Raw genomic sequence first — 21,950 nt, 5'->3', positions numbered from 1 at the left:
TTAAATGGAAAGCTAATGTACAATCGGTCGGAATTTGCACACCATCGAAGATGTTGTATCTTTGATTAAAAACCATAAATAAAACCCCCACAACAGCCACAACCCTATCGTCCTAATCAGAGCACAACGCGGGGCGGCTCCGAGTGTTGCGAAATAATGCCGCACAACTTAATTATTCCTTGCGCGCGTTAGTGTTTCAGCTCGTAGTCCTCTGGGCTGAATTTGGGCGTTCGTCGGTTGGTAAAAGTTGAAGGTAACCATTAGGTGCATAATCGTTACAACCCTGGTCGTGTCCTGCACGTTTGTTTAGATAACTGCCTTTTTTGCCTAATGTGCGTTATGGATTGCCAAATATGCATAAATGCGGTGCATTGGGTTTGCAATTTAGTGCTGGTGGAATTTATGCGCTTCAATCCTACACCCGTAACCTAATTAATGCGTTGCAAGAGCTGTAGCAAAAGCTCTAAGCCATCTCAAAAAAAAACTAAACACACACTTTAACTTTGCTTTCCATTAATAACTTCATATCTTCATATGGACAGTTGTATTGCTTTAAATTTCTTTATTTTAAAACCAACTGCACATGTTAAACGTAAACGATTTGCATCAGTCTGTTTGGCGCCAATTGTTTTAATTTATACACCTTTGTATGCACCACCATGATTGCAGGGGGGAACCGGCAGCATAATTATGCTGTCAATTAATGCAGCTCGTAAAAATGCACGCACTTTCAACTGCTGGGTGAATTGAAAAGGCTCTAGAATGGAAAAATAAATAGAAAACCATTTTTAGCATTGTTGTAGTAAATAATTTTAAATTTGAAATAAAAGTATGCAATTTTTAAGTATTAAATAAAAAAATGTTAAAGTATCCAACTTTTATTATCCTGGAACTTTTCATTTAGCAAACAATGTCTAGTTTTATTTTTCATTTGTTTTATTTATACTTTGTGAACAAAAGCCTAAGCTAAACTGGCGTTTTACTTCAATTAGGGTGTATTATACAAATTCTTCTTATCAAAACCTTTCGTTCCACCCTGCATGCTGCTGTGGGGCTTTAACATGAACTTCAAAGGCAAAAACAGACCACCGAAACAACAACAACAGAAAAAAACACTACACTTACTTACAAAATAGTTGAAGCATTTCCTCAAATTTTCCACCGAGTGTGGGCCGTCACTCCATGCAATGCAGAACGGCGTGTGCATAAGGCTGCGGCCCCCGTTCCTTGTACACACATGCACATGGTGGGACCGAAAGAAAGAGAGAAAGTAAGCAAGGGTAGCGAGTGAAGTCATTCATAATGAAGTGCACGATGCGCTACTGCGTGCGGAGTACATCATCGATTCTATCTGTCTTCCTTTTTTGGCACCCCTTGCTGCAAGGGGGGCCCGTTTGCCGTTGCCGCGGTGGGGGTGTCGGTGCATCGCGCTGCAGCACGCGCGCGGGTTCGTCACTTGGTCGTGCTATAAAAAGCAAAGCATATCAGCAAAGTTGGTTCATTTATTCATTATCAGCTAGCAAGTAACGTGTAGTAGAGTCGAGATTTCAAAACCCACAACCATGCGGATTCGATTGGTGGTGAGTTTGGTTCGATTTACAGCAACAACGAACGAACGAAACAAGAAAGTGTGCTAATGGAATTATTTTTGGGTGTAAAAATTAATTGTGAAAACATTGGAAACGATATTGTGGTGTGGTAAAACAGTTAACTCTTAAACAGGACAATGTGGTGTAGTGCTTTAATTCCGTACAGTGTGTAAAGAGCATGGATTTTGGAGCGTTGTGTTGCTTTTTGATCAAGTTCTACTCCTAGATGATGCAAAGAACATCATTTCTCAACATAAAAACGGTTGCATCTGGTTCTAAAAATCTCATACCCATCATTTAACGTCAACATTTTGCAAGAAGAGCTACAGACCCACTGACACTCAGACACTCTCTCGGAAAATCAAAATTCCTTCATTACAATTTGTACAACAAATGTGCTTTCGAACTAAAAGACTTTAAATTCACAAAACAAAGTGTGTTTTACTTGTTGTATGTTAAAAAGAAACGAAGCAGAAAACTATAAAACTTCATTTCCATTGAAATTCTAATCGAGCAAATCAAAAGACTTAAAGAGACGAACCCCTTTCCTTATTTAGTGCGAGCGAGAAAGGTATCGATATCACGATCTAATTACTGCCGGCATTTATTATTGTTACCATTTTTAGCGTCTTTAAACACGTTTACACCTTTACCGGTGCCAAACGGTAGGGTGGAATAATTTACAATCCTCAAAAAACCAAAAAAATAACACAAAGTACACGGTCGCTGAAGAAGCTGTGAAATGAAAATTCATCAATCGTTTGCCTAAGTTTGTGAGACAAAATTATTAATGGTACCGTGGTGGATGTGTTGTCGGGAAACACCATTAGTGCCATTTATCTGGCACGTTGACTACGTGCCCCGTCCATTCATGGCTCGTTTTCTTTGAAGGGTTAATGAGCCAAGCCGGTGTACACTCCTGTACACAAAGTAATGACGATAATTTATTTTATAATTCGTTACCGAGAAAAAAAACCACACTAACTGCTACACCACAGCTAAACGAACTAACGAGCTCTACGGTTAGAGAGAAGAAAAAAAACACCTTCAATTGGGCACCCCCAAAAAAAACCGATCTTTCGGTAAACATCAAATTGATCGTTTCTCATGTTTTCACTTTCCTTTGCTTAGACCCAATTCTGCATTTGTTGTTGCTTTTGTTTTCCTTTACTTAGTGCTGGTAAAATTATTCACTTTTCGTTTTCCTTTCTCACTCTTACCTACTTACTTATGTTTTGATTGATTGATTGATACGCTTGCGATTCGGCGTGATCCGGTACGAAACGTTCACAACCTGCACAGATCCTTGCGGCATTTGCGCTTCTGTTCCTGCTCGTCGAATCTGCCGCTGCTGGGTAAGGAAAAACTAATACCTGGTCCACCCTACCGTGTGGAAACTTCGCGAACGCGAAATAGGAGAGAAAAAAAACTCCCACATTGCTTCGAAACAAAGCCGTTGCCATGCGAACAACGGGGAGGGTGTGCGATAGGGTGCTATTTTTCCCTTTCTTTAATGTTGATTTTTTTTCCTTCCCTACCGCGTTCGGGTTCGGGCAGCAAACGGCGGAAAATCATCATCCATGTACCGGTCAAAGTGAAGCAGCAGAAGCATGTGCACACGGAAGTGAAAACGGTGCACCACCATCACAAACCGACGGTGATCAAGGAGGAGAAGATCGTGAAGAAGGAGGTGCATAAGCCGGTCGTGATCAAGGAGGAGGTGGAGCACGAACACTTCCATCATCACTACAAGCACGATCATCCAACGTTCGAGATCGATGGTCACGACGCGAATGGGCTCGGCTCGAGCTTAATCAGCTAGGCCTTCTGCCACCGGAAACTATTACGATATAAGGTGCATAGAAATGACGAAAGGGTTAATAACAATTTGCAAGCGAAAAAAAACGGAACTACAAAGTGAGCAACAAAACGGACGCACGAACGCAAATGGACGGTAAAATAGAAAACATAAACAATGCCCAAAAAAATAACATAATGAAACCGCCCGAAAACTGGGAGGAAAAACGAACTACATAAACATTAATAAAATACCTTAAAAATAACTGCTGCCACCCTCCGGGGTCTTCTATCGCTCTATTATTACACATTATCATTTCCTTGTGGTTTTGCTGCAGCGGGGGTTCGTCTTGTACCGGTTCCAATTGATTATTGTGTTTTCCTTCCTTTGTTTCCTTTTTCACAAACACACACACACCCACTCTCTCTTTCTCCTTCCCACCGTGCCCACCGTTGAATGACTTTTCGCGAAAAAATATGCGGAAAACAAACCATACCAATGAGGTGTGCTGCTGGTACGAATTCCAAGACCTCTCCCCCTCCGGAAAAGTGGCCCGCGGTTGGTACGGTTCGGTTTCGCTTACAAGCGAAAACAGTAGCATTATTGCAATGAAAGAAAGTATCTACACAACAGACACACAGGTGCATGTTGGGTGTGGAGGTGGGTTCCATTTTCTCGCCACTTTTACACCGCTTATAATCGGTAATCAGTGTCGGCGTGTAACCTTTAAGCAGCAACCGTGAGGGGGTTGCTTTGAATTTAGCGTCTTTGTATTTTCGACGCAATCATATGGCATTAGCCAGTGATCCTAAACCGTTGCCACTTGGGAGATATAGAAATTGATTTTATTGTTAACGACTTAATAGGATATATTATTCTGCGGCGGATTTCGATACAATGATAGCAATCTTTCCACTATCTGCTTGGTCCTTCGTAGATCATACACCAAAAAACAATTTGGAAAAATTAACCGTCTAATGCACTGTATTGATTATATGTTTGCTTCAGCGCATCTTAACACGCAACACGGTATTGTTAACGATAATTAGCTTATCGATGGCTCTTACGTGCCTTAAAAGGTTCGTTATCTCGAAACAATTACTAAAATTTGTTGCGTAAATGAGAAATAATCAACTGTCTAATTTCCTGCCCAAGCCTATTTTGTTGTTCAATAGTTTATATCTCGTATATCTCGTCGCTACAGTGGCTTCTCCTATGTCCTTAACATAAGCGTATCCTAGCGCGTATGTCAACATCTCAATGCTGTTGTCGGTGCCACTTTGTGCAAGAGGTCAACAGAGGGGAAATTTCAGACTTCAAAGTTGCGATCATCTATTTGAACGATTTCCTCTGCGTATGTCAGCGTATGTTATCAGGGCCACTGGTGGAGCCATCGTTTCTTTGGGTTTATCTCTTTAATTTTCAATTCGAGGTTCTTCTGGGAAGCGCAGACCCTTTTAAGTAGCAAAGAGCGCTGAGAGGTTTTCATCCATATGGCCTAAATATACTCATTTTCCTGTAACATTTTAAGGTGGTATGAAGAATAGCTTCACGATTTAATTTTAGTAGTAACTAAATGTGTTGCTCAACGTATGTAGGTCGCATTTCAAACAAACACGTTTGCTTGTGCAGCCCTTGGCACGAATAATCGGAAAGATGCAGTTTCCGCCTTTTTCGCACAGTGGTCGAGCACCATCTGTAACTATGCCAAAGTTACATGTTGTAAATTTCAAATCGTATTCTATTACTACTTCCAGTTCATTTTCTATTATTTCCATTCAATTGTACCATTATTATATAAAGCAGTCATGTCATAAAAATGATCTAATGTATAAAAATAATTGTTTACGTTTATCCTTTATTACATGGGTCCTGGTGTCCAACCAATGTGTGCACGATTTGACAGTTAAGTGACGATGTGTTTTGACTCGGCACGACGAAAGCAGAAATAAAAAAACAGCACTAAACAATTCAGAATATCAGCACCATGTCGGTAAGTGGCCGCGAAAAACAGGAAAATAGACACCCTATTTATATACTTTTCATTCCCTTTCCAGCAGCAACAACCTCCCAAAAAGAAGGCTACGAAAGGTAGTAAACAGATCGTGGAAGAAAATGTGGGCACGGTTAAGTTTTACCGCAACATGTCTCTAATCGCTAGCGCGGTCCAGTTCCTTGGTTTCGCTGTGTATGCCGAACTTTCTACGCTTGCGGTGGTACGTATTGAAGTGGTATATGTCATGAAAATTGTTCTGTCTGAATACGTGATTGTTTCTATTTTTTTACCAGGTCATGACGGTCCTTTGCTTGGTGGCGCATGGTGCCAGCTATTACTTTATGGCTATGATAAGCAAACCTAAACTTACAGAAAAAGGTGATATCATAGAAACGGGTACGGATCTTAATATAGAGGGAGGCATCACGGAGTAAGTCAGTCGTATTAGCGTAATCCTGTCGCGTGTGTAAACCATCACTGCCGTTTCCTTTCCACAGACACGTGAAAGACATCGTTATCCTGACCTCGGGCACACAGCTGGTATCGATTCTGTCCGAATTCTTTTGGCTGTTAATGCTACTGCTTCCAGTGCGGGCGGGTTGGCTGCTATGGCAAACAGTCGGAAAGCAATTTTTCCAAGGCGATCCCGCCGAAGAGGGCCCTGTGAATGAAAAGAAGCAAAAGAAACTAATGCGAAAGATGAACCGGGCACGGCAGTGACACTAAACGTCGATGGGGGAAAACACGGTAAATGAGCAGTACGCAGCTCACCGGGAAGCCTCGCCGTTCCTCCGTTGTTCCAGACTTCCCACCATCCAACGGTTAACTGTAGGTGGGGAAGACTATGGGCCGAGTGTGAAACAATACGCGTTTTGTTAAGAGTAATTCTTGTTTTCGTGTGTTTTGTTTTTATTAGACTGAATATAAATAATTTTCGTGCTTTGCTCTAAGCGGTTGCGTAAAAGGTGAAAACCAGGCTAGTGAGAAATGACCGAAGACTGCCTGAAAGCTTTTCCAACGCGACTTCTTTACCCACCGGGCTTCCTCCTTCTTCAGCTGTTCTATGCCCTGTTAGGGAGATGGAAAAAAAGACTATAATAGCTATCCGACTGGAAGAGGATCATAGACAATATAGTGCCATACCGTTTCATCGGTCCATATTGCGTTCAGCTGGGTGCCGAGCATGATCATCGTAAAGACGGCAAACAGGAGCGCTTCCAGTATAAGGAAGAGCAGCAGTATCACCGTGGCCGGTGGCGAATAGTTCGAACACTCTCTCCACTCGTTCTTAATGCACAGACAGAACTGATTTACAGCCAGAAATATCGAATGGATGGAAATGAATGCGATGTAAAACTGGTTGGTTTAAAAAGGATAAACACAGGATCAAATGATTAGTTACGGCGTGCTGGAACGCAACGTTCTTCGTTCGTTTCTCACCGTAAAAAGTACAAAAAACTTTTGATTGTTCTCCCCGACGCAGTTGTTTATCCACGGACAGTGGTGGTCCATCTTGCGTATGCACCGTTGACATACGGAACAGTGATGCGCACGTTCTGGCTTAATACTGCAGCATTTGGGACACTTGAAAAATACCTGTCCCTCTTGATAGCCAAGCTGCTGGATCATTTCCTTGGTTGCATTCCCTTTGGGTACAGCGCCCTGCGTGATAGAAACATAAATTGAGCAATAGACGACATAACGCATCGATCAGCACAGAAAGCTTCATGTTTCAACACGTGCTTCAACCAATCGCAATCGTTATCATAAGTCCGTAAAATAAGTTTTTCTTATCAGGCTGGTGTGCTCATGGTGAATCGTTATCGTTACAATCAGCCAAACTTTTCATAGCAACGTAAATCATGATAAATCAATGTGTTGAGCTCTAAATTTGCGACCTCATCTCCTATTATGATTCAAAATATTTAACAACTAGTTAAAACTGTTCAACAAATAACATGCATAAATAATGTACAAAAGTATTGGTTGAATCTCATTCTGCTCCATGAATCTGAATCACAGTTCTGTTGATTCACGTATCCTGACACCTGATTGGTGTTGTGTCCTCATTAAGCACAACACTAGTATCAATATCTCATGCCTTGGTTATCTTACTTCTTTGACTGTACTTACCGGATCAGACAGCATTGTTCGAAGGTGTGATGCAAACGCCAGGAACGAGCCCGCGTTAAAAATTATAAAGTTAATGTACCGATATGCCTTATAAGGATGCGGTAGCAGGATCACCATTGTAACTACAAACTCCGCGTACAATCTGCAATACATGGGAATATCGTTGAAGGAACCGTTTTTTTAACAACAAACATTGAAACTTACATTAAACTCCACGTTAGGACGGCACAAATGATACCGCAAATATCCTGCAAAGGGAAGATAAAATCAACGGGTCATAACAGTGTTATTAAGTGCCGTACCGGTGGCAACACTTTGCAGCATTCTCATCGATCACGAACCCATGATGGGAGAGGGAGGCAAATGCAATAAGGGTGACGCATAACGGACATTAAACGTGAAAATATTTCAACGGTACCTGTACACACCAGACGCGACCTCCGCAGCAGCGGTTTTGAGTTTCCTTCTCGTTCCTCATCAGCATGTACTCATATTCCATGGTGTGTACCACCAGTGGATGGAACCGAAGGATGCTTCTTCCTTAACCAAACTGCACTTTCGGCCACCCTCTGCACCACGAAAGGGGGTGGTATTTTTTGTAATTCCACCCCCGCCTGCACGTACACCGCGCAAATCAATCGATACTGAACGGAATGGGAAGTAAAACGCGAAAATCTTTGCACATTCTGTAGGGTTTCGTGTCTTTCTGCGCTCTGGTATGTTGTTTATACGCAAGACGAACAAATATCCGCCGTGTGCGATAGGGTGCGCGGTTCGCGGGTGTCGTCAAATCATGTAAGTTTTTCTTTCCGTCAACCGAACAGTGGTTGTGTATCGGGAAAATAGTACGGAAAAATATTTTGTTTTAAAAGGGAAATTATTGTATTCTATTATTCAAATTGAATAAAGAAATTTTCCAAAAGATTTAAACAAAATATGACTGTACATAATGTTTTTCGGTACCAATCTGGTTAGGTCTCTGCGCCGACAACGCGCCAAGCCAAGAGAGGTTTCTCGGAGTGTGACGCCTATGTTGGTGCTATGTTTTGCAACAATTACACTATTTCATGCTAAATGGTGTTTATTTGTGTAGCAACCCTTTTTTATAAATATTTTAATCATTAAACAATAAGAAATCCCAACATTAGCTCAACATCAAACTGTCATTGAGATTTGACTGGTTGCGCCTTTTCCACAGCGACCGCCACTGACAGCCGAACGCACGTTGTGTCATTCGTCTCCGTATTCCTCCCAGCATTCGTTTCGGTCGGTTCCAGCGCGAGAAAAATCCACCAGGCAATTTGCACATTTTGTGGAAAAGAACCGATATTCTCGCTGTTACACGGTACGGAAAGTGCTACTGCCCGTTTGTTGCCCATTCCACCATGGCGAATTTAGATGATTTCTTCGCGAAGAAAGACAAAAAGAAGGGAAAGGCGAAAAAGTTTGTCACCGCCGAGGAGATAGCCAAGCAGCTAGATGACACGTCGAAGAAGGTCGTCGAAAGTAAGATGAAGCTGAGACCAGTCGACCCGGCAGATGGTAAAAATGACTCGCACGAGGTAGGTGTGGCTATTCACCCTGGTGTCCGGGCTGGTCCGATCGGAAATGCGTTCCGGCGATTGTAGAAGGCCTCCGCAAAGGGTTCCGGCGAATGTAGAAGGCCTCCGCAAAGGGTTCTTGTTCTCATTCTACCTTTCGTTCCCTTACAGCAGGAAGATGAATGGAAGGTGTTCGAGGAGACGAAGAAAGATTACACTGGACTCAAACTGGCCCAGCTAAACATAGATGACGAATCGAACCAGCTCGATTCTGAGAACTCGGGCGATATGAACGATCCGAATTATGAGGCCGAAGGCAGAGAAGGGGAAGATCGTGATCCTAGCAAACCCTGGAACAAAGTAGATGCAAATGCAGCGGCAAAAGAAAAGGTTGCAGCACCCGAGCCAGCTACCACAAGCAATATCTATATCAGTCCAGCTATGAAAAATCTCGTAAGTAATCTTTACGGAATGCACTTGTACCGCATCACACTGCCTACTGCGTCTGCTTACGATCGGATCTTGCACATTTCCAGATGGCAAAACAAAAACAGAAGAAAGGCATTGCGCCGGATCTGCAGAGCGAGGAGTACTTCCCTACACTAGGACAGGAAAAACCGGCCGAAGCACCGAAACTGCCCAAAACCGATCCTACATTCGAGGAGGTGAAGCACGGCGTCCGAGCGAAAACGGTCGAACAGTCCTCCACTAGCCAGATCAGTATCGGTAACCGGTACAACTCACTGAACAACGATGCGAGCTAGGGGACAAAGTGCCCGACCGCTCAGTATATCGTTTTAAATTCTTACACTCTACTCTTGCATCATGATGCGCCTACTTCGTTCTCGTACTCTCTGTTAACTGCATTTTTTGTTCTTTTCGGTGCCTTCGGTCATTTCGTTAGTTTTTCCTGCTGCCTGTGCTAATTTTGCGCTGTTTTGTTATGTGCGTCCCAGACCAGCCGAGGCACTCACATCGTTATGCATGCGCAATGCGACATACATTAAATGATTTCGATTTACTTCAAAATTCACAAACGCTGCGTTTTCTTGCGTGTGTGATTATTCTGGTGCGTTGGATCCACTTTAGCAACCACCGTACCTACTGCCCAAGATTGTATAAAAAGCAACTAAAAATAAAATCAAAACTGAACCTCGAAATGGCTTAAATACACACATAAACACACTTACAAATAAACATAATTGTTAATTATTCGCTTACTTAACAGGTTTCGCGACTTGGGGGCTTTCTGCGCTAGTGTCCGAATCAGCTCATGGTTTAGAACAATCAACTGTCAATCGTTTATGCTGGCTTTTTTTGGTGGATCACAACTACGGCGCCATCAACCCTCATCGATCTTCTTTTCTTGGTAGTACAACATCAATAGAGGTCAATAGTATCCGTACCGTGATTGTTTGAATAGTATTTCTCACCGGGTTTTATCCGTTGAGCGGTGCCATTGCCAGCTACCTTAAAGGACCGTTCATCAGCCTGAATATTTCATAACGCTGCTGTTCCTGTGGATAGTTCAATATGGCTTTTAATATCTATTGGAGCCTGAAGATCTGCACAACCATGAGGTCACACTACTCGAGCACATCCTTCAGATTGCCTTATTGGAATTATGGATGGCAGCACACCAGTGAAGCGATTTTTAACATCTTGCTGCTGAAGGGAGTTTGGGTTGAAGATATCTCAAAATTCTAGCTAAATCTGATTAATTAATTTAGCACCTATCGTAAGGCAACCCATAACCAAACTTTGCTTAATAGAGAACATCCAATATCCAACAATAGAGAGGGCGGGGGAGGGTTTAACGGACGATAACCAATGTATCCTTTCAAAGCTACACTGGAAACTACACTGAGTGCCATATGATTTACTATAGTTTTATGTTTTAAAGAGAATATTGGTGATTTTGGTGAAAAGGTTTTTTACTTTGTTACCAATTTGTTTCTTATTTTATTAAGTTAATTGCTTTGTCACAAACAAAAGAATGTAGGAGGGAAACATGATATCCAACAACAACAACAAAAAAACACACTGATAAGACTATTGGTAGCCACGAGAAACAAATTATACCGTTCCCAGCAGAGCATTTTCACTTCATGTGCAGGAATGTTGATGGCATACAGAATTACGCCCATCCGAGCATTGCATAGACCGGTGCCTTCAAACCGGTCAGCGTAAGGAAAAGCCACGCCATCAGGTAGAGCATGAACGCTTTCGCTACCTTGTCCAGCACGTACAGGAACTTGAGCTGGATGCGTGCCTTCGGCAGCGTTGACAGTGGTTCCTTCATGCAGAACTGACGGCCACCGAGAATGATCCGCCGCAGATAGTCCTTCGTGTTGATCGCGTCCACATCCATCGTGAAGATGACGTTATCCTCCGGCGTGAGATGTTTCGCAATCGCTTGATACTGGTATGACTTGAAGTCCCACTGCCGGGTGGTGAAGAACTGCAGTAAACTAAGCCCCTCCGTGACCATGTTCTGTATGCGGCACATGCTGCAAAGCGAGAGGGTTGCGTACGCTTAAAAAAGGGAATTCACCAGGAAGGACTAGGCCTACAGGATCCAACTACTTACAATCGCTTCTGGCCAAAGCAGAACATTAGAAAGTCGATAAAGTAAGCGGGCAGCCAGTGGAACAGCATGACGCAGATGGTGTGGTACGTTTTGTTCATCGTAATATCACCGTCCGGGTACCAGACACCGGCCTCGAACGGATACTCGTAGGCGGTCGCCTTGCCCAGATCCAACACCTCCTTCCAGGTGGTTCGTTTGGTCTCGCGGCATGTGATGTTGTACACCGGTATTTCTTTCGGCCTGTGGAATATGTTGCGGTTAGGGTGAGATGCCTCCGTACTACTGCTCTACACGCTACAGCACACTTACATCTCCTCCATTTGACCCAGAGTGTACGCGATCGTGATAAGCCCATTGATGGCTAAATCAACCGGGATGACTTCCGCGTTGTATTCTCCATTGCACAGCATCGAACGAATAATGCCCTTACCGCCAGCAACCATGATACCGACGGGGCCGTTCAAACTGTCCACCCATCCCTCAACCGGTTCCGCATTGGCTGGGCACACTAGAACAAGGAACGGTTCTCATTAAGGACAAGCGGGCTGCGGGACACGAATTGCTTAATCGTACAACACTTACCAATGCTAGGTCGTACGATACAGACGCGCAAATTAGAGTAGGCATCGCGTACCATCATTTCGGCCAAACGCTTCGAGTAGGTGTAGGTGTTCGGATGAGGCTTCAGCAAGTTCGGTGTGATCATGTCCAGCGCCTTCTCATCCATCCACTCCACGGTACGCATCAGATCGTACGGATTGTGATGGAAGTCGTGCACCTTCTCGGTGAGTACTTCCTAAAAACACACCGCATTGATTAACGTCTTCCGCAGCTGCGTCACAGACCACCGTACCTTATCGCAGTAACAGAACGCAGTGGACAGGTGTAGCAACGCCTTCAGACGCTTCATCTGCAGACAAAGATCGAGGATACGCTTCGTCCCGATCGTGTTCATTTCGATTGCATCCTTCAGCCGCGCCTCGAGCTTCAGTGTGGCCGCACAGTGAAATACAATCTCGGCCTGTTCGATCAGCAGTCGCTCGTGTTCCGGGCTGATACCGAGCTTCTCGCTCGTCACATCACCCGGTATCGGTACGAGCTTTTTGTACACTTCCGGCTTTTCCTCTCGGATACGCTTGAAAACCTGCAACGGAGTTAATGAGTTTGCTTTGATCAATCTTCAACTGAGACGTTGCTTTGTCCCGCGACATGCTTCAAACAGATATCAATCCTGAAGGAGATCTTAATTGCATGCATGTGTCTGGTACGGCTCCAATTATTCTTCATCAAGAAGCAATTGAACCGTCATGGCAGGATGACTTTCGTACGCACGGCTTCGAGATCAGATCGGTACAGATGGTACCGTACCGTGCTGATGATCATGTACACGATGGAGAGTATTTGTTTTTTTTTAATCGGTGTGCTGTTGGCTGATCTTTCTGCTCTACCCTTTTGCCCTTCAGAGTCAGCGGGATGTGTTAGCCAAGTGTTGATCATGATTACTTAGACGCCATTGACGTCAAGAGGCGGCTCGGATGAATTGAACCATCACCGTAATCCCTGCCGCTCCCTGGTTGCCATCTGGCTCCCTCCCCGTGAAGTAACTCTCCGTTGTTATCTAACGATCGCTTCTCTTGTTAAAGGAGACTGCGGCAGTGTTTTGTTACTTACCGGTAATTTCAACCAATCGTCAATGCGCGTTTGAGGCGATTTACCACGCTTCGGTCGCATCAGGACGTAGATGCGCTCAAGGTCCGAACAGGAGTAGAGCAGTTTTTCTAACAGAACCTGATCAAATAAAGAAATGAAATTAGCACCATCCTCGAGCACCACCGATGGCAAGCATCATTACCTTGCCCATGAATCCGGAGCCACCGGTAACGAAGATCGTTTTTCCTGTGTACCATGACTGTACAGGCGTTTTCTTCACTAGATCTGCAATGGAAAAAATTAGAAATTATTGTTTAAATAAGCAGATAATAACTTTGATGTCCTTGGTTGAGGTTTGTCGCTTGCGCGAAATCCTCTCATGTAATCTATCGCTATTAAGTGTCGTATTTTGGTGTGCAATTCAAATTTATTCTTGAAGCAACTCTTGTAACTTCCTCTTAAGAGCTAATTCTACGATCGTTGTTGGTCCAGCTTTAAGCATCTTGAAAGATTTTATACATTTTTTACGATCTTTTGGCTGACACAATCTAAAGTCACATAACAGCAAACTTCACCTTGTAAAAGCAGATTTACTAATGCTGCCTGTTGGAGTCAGTTGATTAAACTTTGCGTCTTCCATTCGATTCCATCTCGATCATTCTTCTCCAGTAAGTCATTTGAAAGGTCTACTACTAGACACGTATATTGTTGTTAGTGTCACGCCAGTACCCGAGACTGTTTACTGGAAAAATAGTGTCACCCGTGTATAAGATACTCTTCTACTTCTCAAGGCTCATTATAGTAGGACTCATTATAGTAGAAAATAAAAACAAACTATTTAAAAAATATCGGCATTATGGATACTCTCTTACGATTGTGGACATTAAGGATCTTAGGGTCTTACCATGGAATTCTATCATTTCTTTACCTACAAAGTGAATGGCTTTAGCTGCAAAAATATCATCATCGACTCAATCAAAATTTTGCTCTGATTTAGAGGTTTTCATCAAACTTTGAAAGCCACATGGAAAATGCGCCAACAATTAAGACTTTCAGGCCCGTAAACTATTCTGCTTAATAAACAAAAACTTGACGTCTTTTATCCAAGGAATGTTGTACCTCAAATTCCTCCAATTAATTAACTTCCATCTCCAATTCGTTGCATGCATAATTGATTGATATGCGACGTGATGTTGGCCGGCATTTTCAAAACCTTGTTTCAAACTTCATCATTATTTATCTGAACGGATAAACTCACAATTGGACAGCACTGTGCGAGCGTATAAATTGTACAAAAAATAATGGTAAAGTTGCGTAAACAGAAAACCTTCCACGACATTTTATGGTAATCAAGTTTTAAAAGCAATGAAGGAACTTTCACTCCCACTCTCTGTGGTAAAAATGGTGGTGAAAACTGATTAATTGTTTCACTTAAATAATCTCCCCAGAGCGTTGTTTAATGTCCGTACAGTCCGCACTTTTCACGCGGACGGACCGGAAAGAGCCAATGTTTTATTTCGTAACGCGTTTGTAATTTTCCAACCTGGTAACGGATGTACTATTTCACCATTCGCTTCCTTCCTAACCGTTCTACAGCCGGTTGCAGAAGTAAGTCAGCGATCAGAGACAGACTCAAAGAAAAAAACGAACATCGCGTTGGAACCATCTCACCCAACAAAAATTAGCAATCACCCATGGAAATGGAAAAGAATTAACCTTCTTGCAGGGGTTGCATTCGCTATCAGCGTACCTAGCATTAGCAGAAACAAACAGAAACCTCAAGGGTATGGAAATGCTTCCGACGCCCAAGGTTCGGTGTCGATTTCCAAGGCGTAGGAATTTTTCCCACCGAAACGAAAGTGAGCGTGCCGGAGCTGTTTTCGGGCGCTTCGAATATTTCTATGCTGGCTTTTGGGGCGAACTGATTTTGTTCTTTTTTTTCCTATCTCTCTCTCCGCAGCTTTGCCTTCCGAAATGCGCAACCATACCAGTTTTTAACGCAACAGCTTTGAAAACGCCTTCTGTTCGCGGACGGTCAGCTGTTAGGTGGGTGCGTGTGCGGTGTAAAGACGGTCTCAAGGAAGGCCAAATGCGCAGCATTAGTGGCGTGAAGCCGTTAAGACACCGTAGCACCGAACCGACTCCGCTGCGCAAATAACACTACACCACGCGCGAGTGTCGAGTTTTTCCAGACTTTTCCGCTCCATTCACGCATGCAAACACGTTCGCATCCGGTCAACCGTTCTAAGCCGTGCGTCCAATCGCAAGAACACGTTTTGTGCTTCGGTGCCGTTTGTTCGGTTGCTTTCTGTTCAGCAACTTCGATGGGGTGGCGTTAATAGGGGTCATGATGATGCTGCAACCACATTCGTCCGGGTGATTTATGACGGCGCAACTTTACACTTCCTTCACGTCCGTCTACAGGCGGGCGTGCTAAAGTGTTGCTGCCACAAGGAACTTAATCAACGATTCGTTTTGACACTTCCTCTGAGATGAATTTTAAATACAACTAGCACGGTTGCTTTGCTGTCGCATGGCAACGATGGCTTTACCTTTCATTTTCGGCTGTGAACTCTTCACAACGCACGGAACGAATTTAGTTTCACAAACCGATTTGGTGTATTTGTATAAAACAAAACAAAATCACAACACAACACTTCTGGACGCCGTTTACTGATTAGTGATTCAAACAACTTCGGTTTAATCACACAACAAACGCGGGAGGGAGAGCTTTAGATACTCCGTACGCCGTGGCGGTTACGGTGACGGGGCGATACACACGCGTTCGTCGACACTCCACACGATGCTCCGGTTCCGAGCTCCAAGCGTAGACTGTTGGCACAGTACAACTCGTTCGCTAAGTCTTTGACTATCGCTTTGCCCCGAAAACCATACCGTAGCCACCGTGCGGTTCGTGGAGCGCTGCTGTGCTGGGTTCCCCCCGAACACGTGGCTGCATGGTGGGGCTGCATGTAGGGTCAAATCGCAACAGGGGTTTAGCAGCAGCAGTGTTGAGCGCATCTCAGCGAGGTTTATTTTTGCCAGCGAACGGGTGAAGGCAATATTTGAGAGAAAGCCCACTCAGGCGGGTGCGTAGTCTAGATCAAATTAGACGCGGAACTCCGTGGAATATCCGTGGAGTTGGCTAGTGTCTTACGGGCTATTAAGTTCCAGCCCAGAAGTTGAAGTTGTGGTCAGAAGCGATAAACAAGATGTTGGATGCATATGTCCACTATTCAGAAGTGATCTTACTCTAGTAGCACATGCTTAAACGATCATCTAGAGAACTGCTAATTTCCTGTGCTTTAATCACCAACTAAAGTGGCCATATTGAAATGAGCGTTGTTGATTGATACAGGCCCATGCTCACTGGTTGGAGCATGAATACCACAACTCCCCGAACCGTTTGTGAAGCTGAAGAAGACGGTGATCAAATCTTTCACTACTTCCTTCAGACCCCCCAAATATGAGACCCCTGAAGCTTTACGTAATATTCCAAAAAATAGTTTACCATTTCACCAACACCAACACTGGACCAGTTCAGAAAGAAAAAGAGACGAACCTAATGACGCCCCGGTCCGCCGGTTAGCGTACGATTTGGCCACGCGTACACGCAGTCGACGGTGGCCCTGAAAAACTTCGAAACGAAACGCCTCATCTGCAGGCTGGCGCATTTTGTGGTACGCCGAGAGCATACATACACAAAACACTCGGGACGGTACGGATTGTGGTCGCTTTTGACCCGGTTCGGAGCGGCTTGGAGCACGCTACACATTTTGTCCGGGTTGCGTTCGGGCATTGCGCAACATCCACCGGACCGACGGGGAGGGCGAGTGATTGAAATATTCGAATAATTCATTGTGCCATTGGAAAAATTGTGTTCACATGTGTTGGTGTGTATGGCTTTTTTTTTCTATTGTTAAGCGCACTTTTACTCAACCGAAGAGCAAGAGGAAAGCAAACCGTAGTAGGACACCGTCGAGAGCATCCTCACGCACGCAGCGGTTGAGGTCATCTCCATCATCTGAAGTGGCATGGCGTCACAGCTGCTTTCAGGAGTGCAGCGGTTTGGGATTTCGGGTGCATAAACAGTGTGCCATTGGCTTTCCTAAAGTCAACCGCAAGGTTTCGCTTTCATCATATACGTATGGCTGTAACTAGAACATAAACATCCTGCACACGAGAAGGAAAAACCTGTTTCACTACACATCACAACACTCCAAGCCTGCTTGGGATCGTTTGGCGCGTTTGAGCGTGAAGCATAGAAAGGGAAACTCGGCGAATCGTGGTTTGAAGGCTGGGGGTACCATTCTCTTCGGCCAGAAGATTCGAGCCGAGAAGTTGAATGTCGAAAACCCGTTCCAGGTGTCGGTAATCCTATAGGAGCGGCTTATAATTTCCTTACCTTTTACCAAAGTTTTGAGCGATGATTGAAATCAGCAACAGGCAATAGGTATTCCATTGCTGAATTGGGTGTTTATTGCATAATTTCAGTGATCAAATCGATCAAGTTTGCCGCAGGTGCGCCATGGTGTACCGAATATCTTTCTGCAACCGAACCGGCAGATTCCGGGCCCGAAAAGTATGGATAAGGAATATGCAAAACTTGGTGGCAAGATGTTAAAATTATTGCCTTCAAATGGGTAGCACACCGGTAGCTATGCTATTACTGGTACGAAAAATTGAAAAGAACTGCCTATTACAAGTCGCAAAGTGGTAAAGTGTTAGTTACCATCATTTTTGTATTAGATAATTGAGAAAAAATGAAAGTAGCTCCACGCACTTTGACCAAGAACCTGTATCTGTATGATAGAGTTCTCGGTCGATCTCATTAGTTATATGTTTAATAACTAAATATTGCATCTATTTCTTTTCTTTATTATATTTATTATTATATTTATTTGGTTAATTATTACTTTATTTATTTATATTTCTATTTGATTGTACCTTTTAATGGTAGTATTAATTATTATTATTTCCTCAATCACCTCTATTTTGTAGCCAAAACGTCCAAAATTACATAATTTCATTCAAAATCATCGACTTTGAATCATGAAATTTGAAACTAGGAAAGTGTTTGTTACGCCATAATTTAGGGTGTCTCCTCCCTATTGCATTAACCTGTTGCGATACATTGGCAGCTCTGGTGAGCGATATTTCAGATATCATTTCTTAAACATTCAAATCCACTTTTACACGCTCTCGAAAAAAAAAACAACAACAAATAATCGACGGGACCCAACCCATGCAGCAATCTTGGTCGTTATCGAACGCAGTTTGTATGTTAATTCCAACGAGACGAGTTTCTGGTTTTCGGTTTCATAGCATTGATTTGACAAATGCGTTGGATGCAGTTTCACCTTACCCGAATTCGGAATGCATTTTAAACGATCCTTTGGAGAGTTGCATAATGGGCGTCTTATCGGTGGTTGTCCACGAGAGCAGCTAAACTGTTAACAAAGCAAACTTCAAAGATGATCTTTCTGATATTATTTGCGATCAATTGTTTTAATGATTTTGTGAACAAAAAACATAGATCATCTGCCAAAGATAACGGTTATAACTTAATTTTCCAACATATTATTAATGAAAAGATAATTTTTGATACGGACATCGCCTTGATGTGAAATAATCCTTATTATGAAAAATCGATGCTCATTTCTTCAATTGCTACCGAACATCTTCGAGGATACCGGAACATCCAAGCTTTGCCGAGAAATCACTGTCACGGACAACGAATAAAATTTCGGCACAACGTTTCGTGCCCTGACGATCACTATTTCCTTGTGGTAGCCTGTGGACTAATGAAGCGCTTCGCGGTCTAGGTCGGCTCAAGCGGTTTTTGGCCATACAGTGCTGAACAGAAAAAAAACCCCATTAAGCTAAGCATAGCAGACTGGTTTCTATTCCACGCCATGCAGTTTTAATCGCGGTTCCGCAAAGTAAACATCTGCGGCCCGCAAACATCATTGGCGCACGACTTCAAACTGAACCGTTCCGAGCATAGCATAAAGCCCACGGTGCTGTGCGGTTATGCAATTGGTTTTTAAACGAAACGACCCACTCGAGCGGACGGTGCGCACGTATGCTTTTCCATTTAAATGACATCGATAAAGAGACCCAATAGATCTGAGGCGCCCTGCAAAGCTGGACCGAAGTGTCGACTACCTCCCTGCTAACCGTCCACTAAAGATGGATGGCTCCTTGGATAAAGAATGCCTCCCGTTTCTTCGTGGTGTGGTGCAGTCGAACAGCCACTCGATCACGGTTCGTTGATGCATAACCGCAATGCAAAGCCTTTCCGTGGGCTATTCGCCGGTGGTTCATCACATCGAACGGTGCAGATGAAGAGCATTGATTAAACAATTCCTCCTCTGGTGTTTTCCGTTTTGTTTTGCGAAATCATCAGCTAATATTTTAGTTGTACAATGTCTCTGCGTGGTGACATAATTAGACACCAAAGGCACTAAGCAAAACATAATTGACAATGATTTATTAGTGGAAAGTTTAAAAAAAGAAAAAAAGTACCAACAAAAGTATTTTGTTTTGCGCTGTAACGATTGGATTACTTAACTCCAATGACACTCGTTTGATTGAGATTATTCCATTCCAATTGCAATTTTTGTCTGCTCCATCTGAGATATCTGCTGTAATTGTTCCATTCCACTCTAAGCTAAAACACACCGTCTATAATTGCTCCACTCAACTCTCTTTAGCTCCACGTGCCGTTCGCACGCCCTCAAGAATGTCATGAGCAATGAGAGTTGAAGTACTGCATCCAACGTCCGCTACCATACTACTGCTCCACCTATAAGGCGTCAGCTTGGAACGCAAAATCAAAACAAACACGAAAAACGGCAATAACTGCATTTCCCGCATTGCAGCTTGGGCTGGTGGGCAAGTACAAGGTCATCCAGTTGACTCGCATGATAGCAACGCAGGAAAAATGGTTCACTCGGCCAGCAGGCATCCGAGAGGTGCGTGCATTTGGACGACTTTCTGTCATCGATCTTCAACAGACGGGGGTCAACACGCCCGGTTCACTGTACCGGACGCTAATGAGTCAGCTCGGAAAGGAATTCTTTAGCCGGTGGGTGATATCGCTGCACGATCGATTGCGGAATTTCGTTGTCAAGTTGATGCCCTGACATCTGATCGAGTGCCATCGGAGCGCACGTCGTGACTAACCTTCAATCGGGTTGTATCGTCCATCTGTGCTGGTTGCAGTAAAAAGTGAAGTCACACTGCACCTGATCGTACGGTGTTTGCTTTTGCCATTCTCTTAAGGGCTCGGGAAATAAACACAAAAACTGGAATGGGCAAGAAAAACAAGTTAGCCCTACTCGAGCGACTCGTGCCATTTAATGTTTCGCGAAAAACTTTATGCGTCAAACGGCCGAGTGCAGAGGTTTGGCAAACAGTTGGTATATGTTTTACTTAGGCTGGGAGGGAATAAAATTCCTCAAACACAGATACCGAACAGATGTGCGATTGCGTGTGCATGCGGACGATGCAACTTGCAAACAGCATCTGCAATGGTGCAGCCACGGTTACATAAGGCCGGCAAACAACGCCACGGCCGAACCGACCGAACCATAATTGTTTGCCGGTGCAACAAAAAAAAACATCACTGACAATTTCTCTCACGAGTTGCCATCAAGCTTTTCTTTTTAAAGATCAAGGTGATCAGGTCGTGCGAGTGTGTGAGATCGTTAGACGCAGGATGGGACGCCTTAGGATTTGTTGGCTGTTGTGTAATGCCTTCTCTCCTATTTATTCTTTCTGCTGATCGCAATCCGTTCGACTTAGAATGGTAAATTTCGTAATGAGAGCTCTATTCATGGAGGATTAGAATTAAAGTCTTTAATAGCACGAAAGATCCTCTAATCCTGGTCCTTCCAATTCCCATCGAGAGTAAACATTTCGAGCGTTAACAACACATTACTCGATCGTTCACCACGCGATGAAGCATGGCGATCGCAATGCGGCTGCGTGCGGTTACACGTTGATTCAGAGCTCCATTACGCAGCCATGCGTGTCAAACATGCGGCCATTTAATGTGTGGCTTCCACATCCAAATGTCCTCCTGTATCTCGGAGATGGTAACGATGACGATTTTCCCCTTTTCCCTCGGTTGCCTCTATGGCTTCCCTGGTGACAGACTGGTGGAACTTTCTCCGTGAAGTTGTTGCGTGATCTTTACGGAAGTAAATATGGCTTCTACGTCTGCATTACATCGTCTGTGTAAATATGCGACTAATTGTGGTAGAATTTAAATGATAAATGTTGCAAAATAAATTCATACAGTAGCGATGGGAAAAATTGCATTTTTTTTAACGGAACGAATTGGTAGGTTCATTGTGCTAACTTTCACGAGAATATTATAATAATTCAATATGATATGACTTTTAAATATTCATTACCATCATCAAATATCTTAGAAATATTAATTTTATTTCGGATTTAAGATACAAAATGTTTTAGATGTAAATTTGTTACTATTAATATCTTCGCAACTACTATCGACAATAATTTTCATATGAAATCAGGAACTGCAGAAGTAAGGAAATGAATGGTATGTTAAGATGGAATAATCCCTGAAAATATCTTAAACCTTTAAAGAATTAAGGTGTATCGCGGTTACTTCGTGAAA

General features: G+C 43.4%; 5 protein-coding genes across 6 annotated transcripts; 3 read left to right on the top strand and 2 right to left on the bottom strand.

Moving 5' to 3' along the window:
* Window positions 1-1,562: 1,562 nt before the first annotated feature.
* Window positions 1,563-3,411, top strand: LOC128298706 (uncharacterized). Its single transcript, XM_053034478.1, has 3 exons — window positions 1,563-1,580; window positions 2,892-2,944; window positions 3,147-3,411. The coding sequence occupies exons 1-3, from the start codon at window positions 1,563-1,565 to the stop codon at window positions 3,409-3,411; spliced, it is 336 nt and encodes a 111-aa protein (XP_052890438.1).
* Window positions 3,412-5,307: 1,896 nt separating this feature from the next.
* Window positions 5,308-6,541, top strand: LOC128310144 (transmembrane protein 208). 2 transcript variants are annotated; one of them, XM_053046707.1, is made up of 4 exons: window positions 5,308-5,380; window positions 5,445-5,603; window positions 5,677-5,813; window positions 5,881-6,541. In XM_053046707.1, the coding sequence occupies exons 1-4, from the start codon at window positions 5,375-5,377 to the stop codon at window positions 6,101-6,103; spliced, it is 525 nt and encodes a 174-aa protein (XP_052902667.1). In that variant the 5' UTR covers window positions 5,308-5,374; the 3' UTR covers window positions 6,104-6,541. The 2 variants fall into 2 exon arrangements, with proteins under 2 accessions (XP_052902667.1, XP_052902668.1); XM_053046708.1 differs by having other exon boundaries at window positions 5,322-5,380; window positions 5,448-5,603.
* On the bottom strand, window positions 6,265-8,237 carry LOC128310143 (palmitoyltransferase ZDHHC3). The gene is made up of 6 exons (XM_053046706.1): window positions 7,935-8,237; window positions 7,721-7,764; window positions 7,517-7,658; window positions 6,824-7,045; window positions 6,527-6,739; window positions 6,265-6,451 (listed from the first exon to the last, which is right to left on the bottom strand). Exons 1-6 carry the CDS (start codon window positions 8,013-8,015, stop codon window positions 6,296-6,298), a joined length of 858 nt encoding a protein of 285 aa, XP_052902666.1. The 5' UTR covers window positions 8,016-8,237; the 3' UTR covers window positions 6,265-6,295.
* Window positions 8,238-8,774: 537 nt separating this feature from the next.
* LOC128296848 (protein CDV3 homolog) lies at window positions 8,775-10,235 on the top strand. Its single transcript, XM_053032353.1, has 3 exons — window positions 8,775-9,078; window positions 9,229-9,510; window positions 9,594-10,235. Exons 1-3 carry the CDS (start codon window positions 8,902-8,904, stop codon window positions 9,819-9,821), a joined length of 687 nt encoding a protein of 228 aa, XP_052888313.1. The 5' UTR covers window positions 8,775-8,901; the 3' UTR covers window positions 9,822-10,235.
* A 959-nt stretch (window positions 10,236-11,194) lies between these two features.
* LOC128310459 (putative fatty acyl-CoA reductase CG5065) lies at window positions 11,195-13,523 on the bottom strand. Its single transcript, XM_053047106.1, has 7 exons — window positions 13,500-13,523; window positions 13,319-13,435; window positions 12,501-12,791; window positions 12,230-12,443; window positions 11,957-12,155; window positions 11,648-11,887; window positions 11,195-11,567 (listed from the first exon to the last, which is right to left on the bottom strand). The coding sequence occupies exons 1-7, from the start codon at window positions 13,506-13,508 to the stop codon at window positions 11,195-11,197; spliced, it is 1,443 nt and encodes a 480-aa protein (XP_052903066.1). The 5' UTR covers window positions 13,509-13,523.
* Window positions 13,524-21,950: the final 8,427 nt, after the last annotated feature.

The sequence above is a fragment of the Anopheles moucheti genome, chromosome 2, assembly GCF_943734755.1.
Source record: "Anopheles moucheti chromosome 2, idAnoMoucSN_F20_07, whole genome shotgun sequence".
NCBI lineage: Eukaryota > Metazoa > Arthropoda > Insecta > Diptera > Culicidae > Anopheles > Anopheles moucheti.
This window is presented reverse-complemented; position numbering and strand designations above follow the sequence as displayed.

What these genes read in the sequence shown, in the direction of transcription:
- LOC128310459 (XM_053047106.1), bottom strand. An exon ending in CGTTCTGTTACTGCGATAAG is followed by an intron (nt 12,444 to 12,500) that starts GTACGGTGGTCT and finishes GTGTGTTTTTAG; the next exon opens with GAAGTACTCACCGAGAAGGT. An exon ending in TGCTTTGGCCAGAAGCGATT is followed by an intron (nt 11,568 to 11,647) that starts GTAAGTAGTTGG and finishes CTCGCTTTGCAG; the next exon opens with CATGTGCCGCATACAGAACA.
- LOC128310144 (XM_053046707.1), top strand. An exon ending in AACTTTCTACGCTTGCGGTG is followed by an intron (nt 5,604 to 5,676) that starts GTACGTATTGAA and finishes TTTTTTTACCAG; the next exon opens with GTCATGACGGTCCTTTGCTT. An exon ending in ATAGAGGGAGGCATCACGGA is followed by an intron (nt 5,814 to 5,880) that starts GTAAGTCAGTCG and finishes TCCTTTCCACAG; the next exon opens with ACACGTGAAAGACATCGTTA.
- LOC128310143 (XM_053046706.1), bottom strand. Translation starts at nt 8,015, where the DNA reads ATGGAATATGAGTACATGCTGATGAGGAACGAGAAGGAAACTCAAAAC. An exon ending in GAACAATGCTGTCTGATCCG is followed by an intron (nt 7,046 to 7,516) that starts GTAAGTACAGTC and finishes TCTATCACGCAG; the next exon opens with GGCGCTGTACCCAAAGGGAA. An exon ending in CAATATGGACCGATGAAACG is followed by an intron (nt 6,452 to 6,526) that starts GTATGGCACTAT and finishes TCTCCCTAACAG; the next exon opens with GGCATAGAACAGCTGAAGAA.
- LOC128298706 (XM_053034478.1), top strand. An exon ending in GTCGAATCTGCCGCTGCTGG is followed by an intron (nt 2,945 to 3,146) that starts GTAAGGAAAAAC and finishes GGGTTCGGGCAG; the next exon opens with CAAACGGCGGAAAATCATCA.
- LOC128296848 (XM_053032353.1), top strand. Translation starts at nt 8,902, where the DNA reads ATGGCGAATTTAGATGATTTCTTCGCGAAGAAAGACAAAAAGAAGGGA. An exon ending in GTAAAAATGACTCGCACGAG is followed by an intron (nt 9,079 to 9,228) that starts GTAGGTGTGGCT and finishes GTTCCCTTACAG; the next exon opens with CAGGAAGATGAATGGAAGGT. An exon ending in GTCCAGCTATGAAAAATCTC is followed by an intron (nt 9,511 to 9,593) that starts GTAAGTAATCTT and finishes GCACATTTCCAG; the next exon opens with ATGGCAAAACAAAAACAGAA.